This window comes from Aythya ferina (assembly GCF_964211825.1).
Source record: "Aythya ferina genome assembly, chromosome: Z".
NCBI classification, from domain to species: domain Eukaryota; kingdom Metazoa; phylum Chordata; class Aves; order Anseriformes; family Anatidae; genus Aythya; species Aythya ferina.
Window position 1 is genome coordinate 35,578,841 of NC_140299.1, and position 8,173 is coordinate 35,587,013.

The following is an 8,173-nucleotide window of genomic DNA, read 5'->3' on the forward strand; positions in this document are numbered from 1 at the left end:
AATTTATTTGATTCCTAACTGGCCCTTTCATCTTTGATTTGGAAACCATGTAGTAAGTTTTAGATTCATCAAAGCTAATATCAGTCTAGTAATGAAAGGATGTTTTAAAATAAGTAGGCACTACTACATTTGTTCCAGCTCATGTCTGAGATTTCATTTCACTTAAATATTTGTCTAATTCAAATCACAAAATATAACAGCTTCTCTTTTAATTTAAGGAGAGTGGAATTCAGTATCAGGGGTACAAATGTTTCCAGGGCCTGAAGAAGAAAAAGATTATTTTTTTCTTAATTTTCTCTCAAATACAATTTTATTTGGAGGAACTTGTTCCTGAATTCAGCTATTACATTGCTGGTTAATTTGCCTCCGATGTTCAAGTAAAGCTAAAGGTACAGCCATTCTTCACTTTCCTCATATCAGAATTTGTGAGGAAAAAAATAAAAAGCTCGGCATCCCTATTAATAAATGATGACCACTGACACTGAAAATCTAAACAGTGCATCTGGAAAGAGGAAGTTGTAAGAATTTTCCTGTGGCCCACTAGATTTATCATCTCAAAAACCCTCTTAGCGTGCCATATGGAAAGTGCAAAGGAGGTGAGTAGGTTTTATTTAACAACTTCATATAGCTGTAACTCCACTGATTTCAATGGCTTTATTCTCACTTTTAGCCTTGGTACGAATAGCACCAACATTAGATCCTTATGCATTGCAGAGAAATAATGGGAGCAATTCAATTATAATTTAACTATTAACATGTAGATCAAATTTTGTTTTGACCAATTTCTCCTTATAAAAGTCATATGAAGTTATATATCATACTGTTTTAATCCTACTTATAAAAACGTGATTAAAATCTGTTCTAAAAGGTAAACTACAGAGAGGTGAGGGAAAAACATGCTTTTTTTACTATTGTAAAAACTGCAAGCTTAGAGTTCAGTTGCATTTAGTTAATAAGGCATGTAAGATGGGCTGGACAGGAACTTTGGAAGCAAAAAGTGAATACTGCATTGGACTGAATGGAAGATGTGCATCGGCAGAATGAGGAAACGGTCTAATAATTAATAATTTTGTCTTTTTCATATTGTTTAGGGTGCCAAAAGTAGAACAAGCTACTTAGATGCACCCAGATATTCTCAAATTTGGAAAAGCCTATGTCAATACAACACCCAGAGTGAATTTGAAGCTTTGCTAACAGGAATACTCTAGAATACAGTGCAATTCATATTAGTAGATTGTTTTTCAAGTAATTAGTATGGATTGCAGTTTTTGATGCAAAAATGAGAAAAAAGAAAAAAAATGTCATGAAGTGTATTGAAGGACTACTTCAAGTACACTTTATCCTATCAGCTTAAAAAAAAAAAATAAAAAAAAATATTTCTTAGTCATAGAAAACATTTTTTCCCTTGTAAATGGAACTTAAATGAAACTAACATGATTGACAAGTACCTCACAAGCAAGCCTTGGCAACACTTAATGCAAGTCCATCTCTTCAGCGTTTTAAGCAAAATTCCTTCACAACTGTTTGTCTTTGCAATAACTCCTACAAAGCTCATTAGTGCCAGCCTTGGTTTATCCCCCATGTCATGCATTTATCCCTGGGATGCATTATCAACATGTGGCACATGTCCTTGACATGCACAGAAGAGTTGCACCCCAGGATAGCAGCATGCATGACAATAGTGTTGACTCTTACTCCTTTATGGTTGCTGGGATGTAACTGAGAAATCTAATAACTGTGACAGTAGGCCTTTAGGTTTTTCCTTGGCTTTCCAGACAGTGAAGCTGCACAGACACTAATGAAAGGTTAAATGAATAGGAATAGCTGACAAGAGGTACAATAAAGAAGGGACTTGGTAATCCACAGACACTGAGCAGAGATCCTTGGCTCAAGCAGAGAAAGGACAGCACATCGTCGAGTCACAATATTTAAAACAGCTTGCTATACACAGAGGCTTTTGTGTCTGGGTACATGTCTGGCTTTGGAAGAAAAAAAGATACTGAAAAGAAATTTCAGCATGGGGCACTTTGGCAAATGTCAGGTCACAATAAGGGAAAAATGTTTTTTGTTTGCTGTTACATCTTTGTATTCAACATTAAAAAGCATTGCCTAAAAGCACAAATCACAAGTTTCAAAATAATACGTATTTGACAAATATGATAAAGTTGCAACCCTAATTCAGTGTGATTCCAGCTGACAGCATGATGGCTGTTGTACATACCCTCAGTTTCATTTACAGCTGATAACAGTTCATAATATGCTTTGCATACCATCTGAAACTTTCCCCAAAGCCGAAGAATTCTAACAGGCCTAGTTTCTTAAGTTTTATATGCTGCAGAACTGTGGACGTAACCAATTGTAATACACTGCAGGAACACAGCTGAACTTCCAGACAGTGCACCAAATCATGGTGACTTACAGAGTTTTTAGCTGTTAGCTTATGGAATTTAGATTTCCTTTTTGTTCATGTCTTACAAATCAGCATAATAGCCATTCTGTTTTTTATAATTGCAAATAATCACAGTGTTCAACATGTTTTTAGAACCCCTCTACGTCTTTGTAATTTTCTACAAAAATCTGATTTAAGTAAATAATAGAACATGATAGGTCCATGAAAAGAAAATTTTGAAAGAAACATAAAGAACTCCCTAAAGTAACAAATCAGAAACAAATCTGATTAAGTTATCTAAATTTGTGTTTTTCACATAAAGTATTTCAAGAGAGAAGTACGGACATAGCCTCTGCAGATGAAAAGAATCTTCCCTCAATAACTTTGATTTACCTGGAATAAGAAAAATAGTATTTGCATATGTATCTGGAGTATAAAATATACATATTTATAACATGTGGTGAGAGTACTGTGAAAAGATTCTAAAATGAAAGAACCTCTTTGAACAACCACATTAAATTACAGCAGAACTCCTGAGTGTACTAAGATTCTAATAATCAACAAATAAAGGATTTTACTAGCAAGGCACATAATGAGAGCTACTGTGCAAGAGATAAAGGAGACAAATCTGGTAGTTTATCTCACTGGATTATATCATTTACTTAAATGGTAAATAAGTTTGTCCAAAGTAATGCTTATAAAAGCTGCCATATAACTATTAAGCAGCAATTATGATCAATGCATTTTTAGAACAAATATGTCAGAATTTAGGTGGGATGAAACTGACACAGAATACAAGGTTCAAACAGATGCTTTTTATTAAGCCATGTTAAACGTTATTTCTCTAAATTAAGTACAAATTCCTGGCTAGATTAGGAAGTGATACACATTTCCAAGATGACAGATATACTCTATTTGTTTTATATTTTATGGGGAACTTTTTGTATTTCCAGATATGTGTAATTTTTTTTTCCCAACACATACTAATAGTTAGATTAAAACAAAGGCCATGCTAGCCTGCAGATCAAGAATCAGGACTTTTTCATTAAAAAAATATATGGTGAAGAAAAGACTCGAAATTCTGTTGATAGTGTCCAATATGCAAAAGGAAGAGGAACACTGCCAGAAACACCCATATTTAAGGGAAAAATATAAATTTTGTCTTTGTATAAAATCCAACATTTTACATGGACTTCTTTTAATGCTATTAGTTTGCTGACAGTATTTTTTTTTTTGAAATTGCTGACATCTGCAGTCAGCCTCAACATATGTGTATATCCACTATAGAATATGTGAAGATGAAATGCTACATCTTTGGCTCTGAAAAAAAGTTAGGAATCACTATGCCCTTATTCTGAATATTTTTCTGCCTTTTTTTTTCCACCTTAGGCGTATCTAATAAAATCATGAAGTTCCCTCTAACTCTGCAGATGAGCTAAACTGACCAATGACCCTTTACAGTTCCTTCCCATTTTCAAAAGCAATACTAAAAAGGAGCAAGAGCATTATTTCCCTTACATAATAAGTGTTCTTTTCATTCAGCAGTTTTCAATTCTACAACTTGAAAGGACATGGATAATATGTGAGAACATCTGCTATGAAATACATAAAGTTAAATACTGCTTATTATTGTGGAGCATACTAAAGACCCTCTTAATCATTTCCAACTTACACTTTATTTACAAAATTCCAGTTTGAAATCTTACATTGTTTGACAAGCTAGCCATGTATGTATTTAAACACACACACACACGCCTACAGACACATACTCGAGCGCACCTCCACTGCACTTTTCAACTACTAAGTGCAAAATAATGTAAAGGAATGACAACTAATACTACAATTCCATTTTAGAACACAGATTTCAAGTACAGAGTGTCTTAGTTCAAAACCAATTTGTTTGTATACACTGGTTTTCCAGAAAACCAGTAATGCCAGTGGTAATTTGCTGACTGTATTTTCACCTACCATAATATTTACACATACCATTTGTAATGGCTTTTATTGTTTAATCTCCACTGCATTTCAGTATTGGATACTATGGAATTACAGTTATTTAGCAGGCTATAAATAATGTAGTTGGCATGTGCAATTGATATTTAAAATGTCTTACGACAACTGTAAAAGCCTCATTACAGACTAGCAAATCATTTCTAACAAGCAAGTTCAACTGACAAATACCAAAGCAAACCTGCAGTCTACGCTGCAAGCATGTTTGTTTTATTTAAAGGATACACATTTAATGCAGCATGCAATGGGCCATCCATACAGCCTATAAATAAGAAAGAAAGCAGACTTCAAAAGTAATATGGCTATTGTGAAGTTTTCTAAAATAAAACTAGGAAAAACAAAAAAGGAAAACTCAGTTAACAGAAAGAATAGCTTACTTTCCCCTCCCCCCTTTATGAGCTAGTGTCCAATTTCTTCTTTTCTGAACAGCTGTATTATCCAACTTAAGTTGCTCTGCTAATTTCAGTCCCACAAGGACTAACTTGGAAGGCAAAAAAGTACTAGAAAAGATCAATTTGCTGGGAAAGATCAAATGAGAAAACTGTGGGGACAGCACCAGGTCAGAGTGTGAAGAACTAAGCAGACCTGTTCTTCATTAACTTAAGCTCTCTTGGGACGTCACACACTACCTGTCCATGGGTTTATTGAACTGCCTAACCCTCGTCTCTGTACCATTCTTCTGGGCCCAAGTGAATCATATCCTGCTGCTGACAAGTTAGCAGGGGACTGCGGCTGCAACATGAAAGTACTTTTCTTTCTTGTCTAAATCAGGCAGATTTTTGAAAAGACGACACAGCACTGACTCGTGACATGGCAAGATGAAATGAGAGGTCTGGGCTGGTCTTCGAGCTGTGCAGATAAAAGTAATCAAATGACACTCCTGGAATGCAAATTGGCATTCTTGACTGCAGCAATTGCACAACCATGAAACATCTCTGACAGCAAGCAAGATTAGGACAAAATGTTATGTAAAGCACTGAACTCAAAAACTCACTAGAAAATTCAAACTGTAACACTTACATTTTAATATAGCAACCGTCATCTCTGCTTTTGTCTGTTCCTTTACTTTGTTTAATGTAATCACATGTCTGTCTTTCACAGATACCTCAATAACAAAAATACAGTGTTCTTAAAAATAGGAACCTGCAGAGTTTGCTCCCCAAAAATGTCAGTGTTGCATTTTCACAAAATAATGTACCAAAGCAAGGTTCTCCTATTATGCCTATAAGATGTGTGTGCTTAAGGGACACTTTCACACTCCCAGGTTTTACAAGGAGTTTCAAAATTTGCTTGTAACAAATTAGCGCGCAATTTACATTTAGATTTTCTTGCATCTGAATCAGGCAACGACAGATCATTTGAAATATTTAATTACATAAATACATGAATTTTAAAATTCTTGTGCTTTAGGAATTTAAGGCAGAACACACATAGAGCTAGATGGTTCATTAATAATGGGCAGCTTAAAATGAAACTGCAGTGTATCAGACAGCTCATATGCCCCATTAAATTTCAGATTAAAAATTCCTGTCGTTTTTAAGGGCAAGGAACGTTCCACATACTTTTACAGGAACTTGCTATTCTTGTGCAGATCTGCTAATCAGGCTTATCAAATGTTACTGTCTGACATGAACTCAGTAACTGCACTGCGAGCATTTGTACTCCAACTATATGACAAAAAATGCTACCCCATTTTAAAATTCCTGTCTGCGGAGGTGGGCTTTAATACAGATACGAAATGGAAGATAATGAGAAATGAAAGTCCACTTCCACCTAAAAGTATTTCAGCAACAGCTATGCATGGCTTACATACAGGTTGAGAAAAGAAATATGTAATATTCCGCTCTGACTTCTTATTTAAAAATTGCTTCAAACCATTGTTACTGTTGGCCAGACACACACACAAAAAGACACTCATTGCCACTTTAATCCTGGGTACACCAGATTATTACATGATGTCTTTTGTGCATCAATTTTACAACAGCTTGACTCTAGGGTAAATGGGAACCATCATAAATCGCATGCTGCTTTCAAAACCACTTTAATTTCTGTCAGCGTTACTGTAACCACAGTCCTAGGCACATGCTGCTATTTCCCCCTCCCTTTTTTTTTTTCCTTTCTTTTTTTTTTTTTTTTTTTTTATTGTTGCCTACATTTGACAGTTGCATCTCCTACACTCCAATTGTGGCTTTGATCACTGAAACAAGACATGTCATGTAAGGGAGAGAAGGGAAAAACACAAACCCTCCATCTCAAGCTCTCCCTTCACTAAAACGGAGAGATACACTGTACCTATAGTCCGAGTGCCATGTGTATACATGCATCTATGTGTGTAAACACACATATATATCTAAGTGTAGGTATGTGTGCACGCGCCAGCATATGTATATGCAAGGCACACCAGACAAACATACACCAACCCTGGGGTGAGGTGGCAAAATCTGATGGAAAGCAAGGAAGTAATCAAGCTGCATCTGAAAATACACTACTTCGGTGAGTATGGGCTGAGCGCTGCTCATCACCGACTGAGGTCGGTCCACTCGCTAAGGCGAGCAGTGAGCATTACGCGTGTAAGAGCAGTCACGGCTCTTTGGACATGTTTGTTCTTCGCAGCTGTTTAACCTATCTTCACATCAAAGCCCGGACAAGAGGACTTCAGCCAAACGAGGTCCTCGGTCGTTTCGATTTTTTTTTTTATTATTATTATTTTTTTTTTTTTTAATTAAGAGGCGGTGGAAGCCCAAACCGTGCGTTGCAAAAACCCTGCTGTAAAAAGAGATGTGCGATTGCACAGCACATAAAACACGCGGCAAGAACTTGCTCAAAGTTGGCTTTTGGGGCTCCCCCCTCCCTCCTACAGCCAGCGCATCCACACAGCTCTACCAGTCCTGTTAACAATCGCTGATTGGAGAGGTGCAAACTGCAAGCACATGCACAACAAAAAGAAAAGAGTTACGGAGGGAAGGTGGATTTACACTTCTGTCTCCCTGCCTCAGGCGCTGTTTCACACGCGAACACACAGCTCCTTCCCCCACTCGCAGAGGTTACCTTCACGTTGTGTGCAAACCTTACTCGTTTCCGAGCAGGAGGTGGTGTCCAAAAAAGATCAGACCACCGTATGTCCAATTCGACCCCACTCCACCTTCGCTCTCCCTCCCTCCATAGACACACACTTTAAAAAAAAAAAAAAAAAAAAAGAAAAGAAAAGAAAAAAAAAACACACACACTATCCCCTCGTCTTTAGTGGAGGGAAGGAGGCGGTAAAAAAGCATGTGGCCATCCCGTTTCAACCCCCAAACTCATTGAAAGTTTAGCACAGCCTCTTAGTCATTTTTTCCCCCAATCCAAGCAGCACGAGGCTGATTTATTTATTTATTGCCCCCCTCCTTCGCCTGTCCGGCTGCTTGTTTATTTGAAGGCTGAAACACACCGGATAGCGAGCAGGGCTGCTTGTGTTGCTGCACGATTTATTAATCAAATCAAACCGAAGTAAAGGCTAGAATGAAAACGAAAGGCTGCTGGAAACTTCTTACCATCTCTGCATGCTGGTTGTCAAGTGCACCCCCTGTCTCTCGATCTCCTCTCAGCGGCAGTGCCTGCACCCTTCCTGCTGCCTCTGGGCTCTCAGCGCCTCTCCCTCTTTGCCCTCTCTCCGTCTCTCCTTCCTCCCCTTCGTCCTCCCCACTTTCCTCTCTCTTTCTCGCCCTCACAGCTTCAGGTGGTTTGAACTAAAAAACACAGCGAGAATTCAAAAACAAAAAAACGATAGTTTGT

The 8,173-nt window shown here is 37.4% G+C and overlaps 1 protein-coding gene across 4 annotated transcripts in view; it reads right to left on the reverse strand.

Annotated features, from left to right (window-relative positions):
- BNC2 (basonuclin zinc finger protein 2) overlaps positions 1 to 8,173 on the reverse strand; it is a 351,311-nt gene that overhangs the window by 342,433 nt on the left and 705 nt on the right. Inside the window, exon 2 of one of the 4 annotated variants that reach the window (XM_084504853.1) lies at positions 7,933 to 8,127. The exons of 1 other annotated variant lie outside the window; for it this stretch is intronic. In XM_084504853.1, the coding sequence (XP_084360979.1) occupies positions 7,933 to 8,127 (195 nt within the window). Of the gene's footprint in view, positions 1 to 7,932; positions 8,172 to 8,173 lie in introns of those variants that run through there. 2 more of the 4 variants (XM_084504856.1, XM_084504858.1) reach the window with 2 other exon arrangements.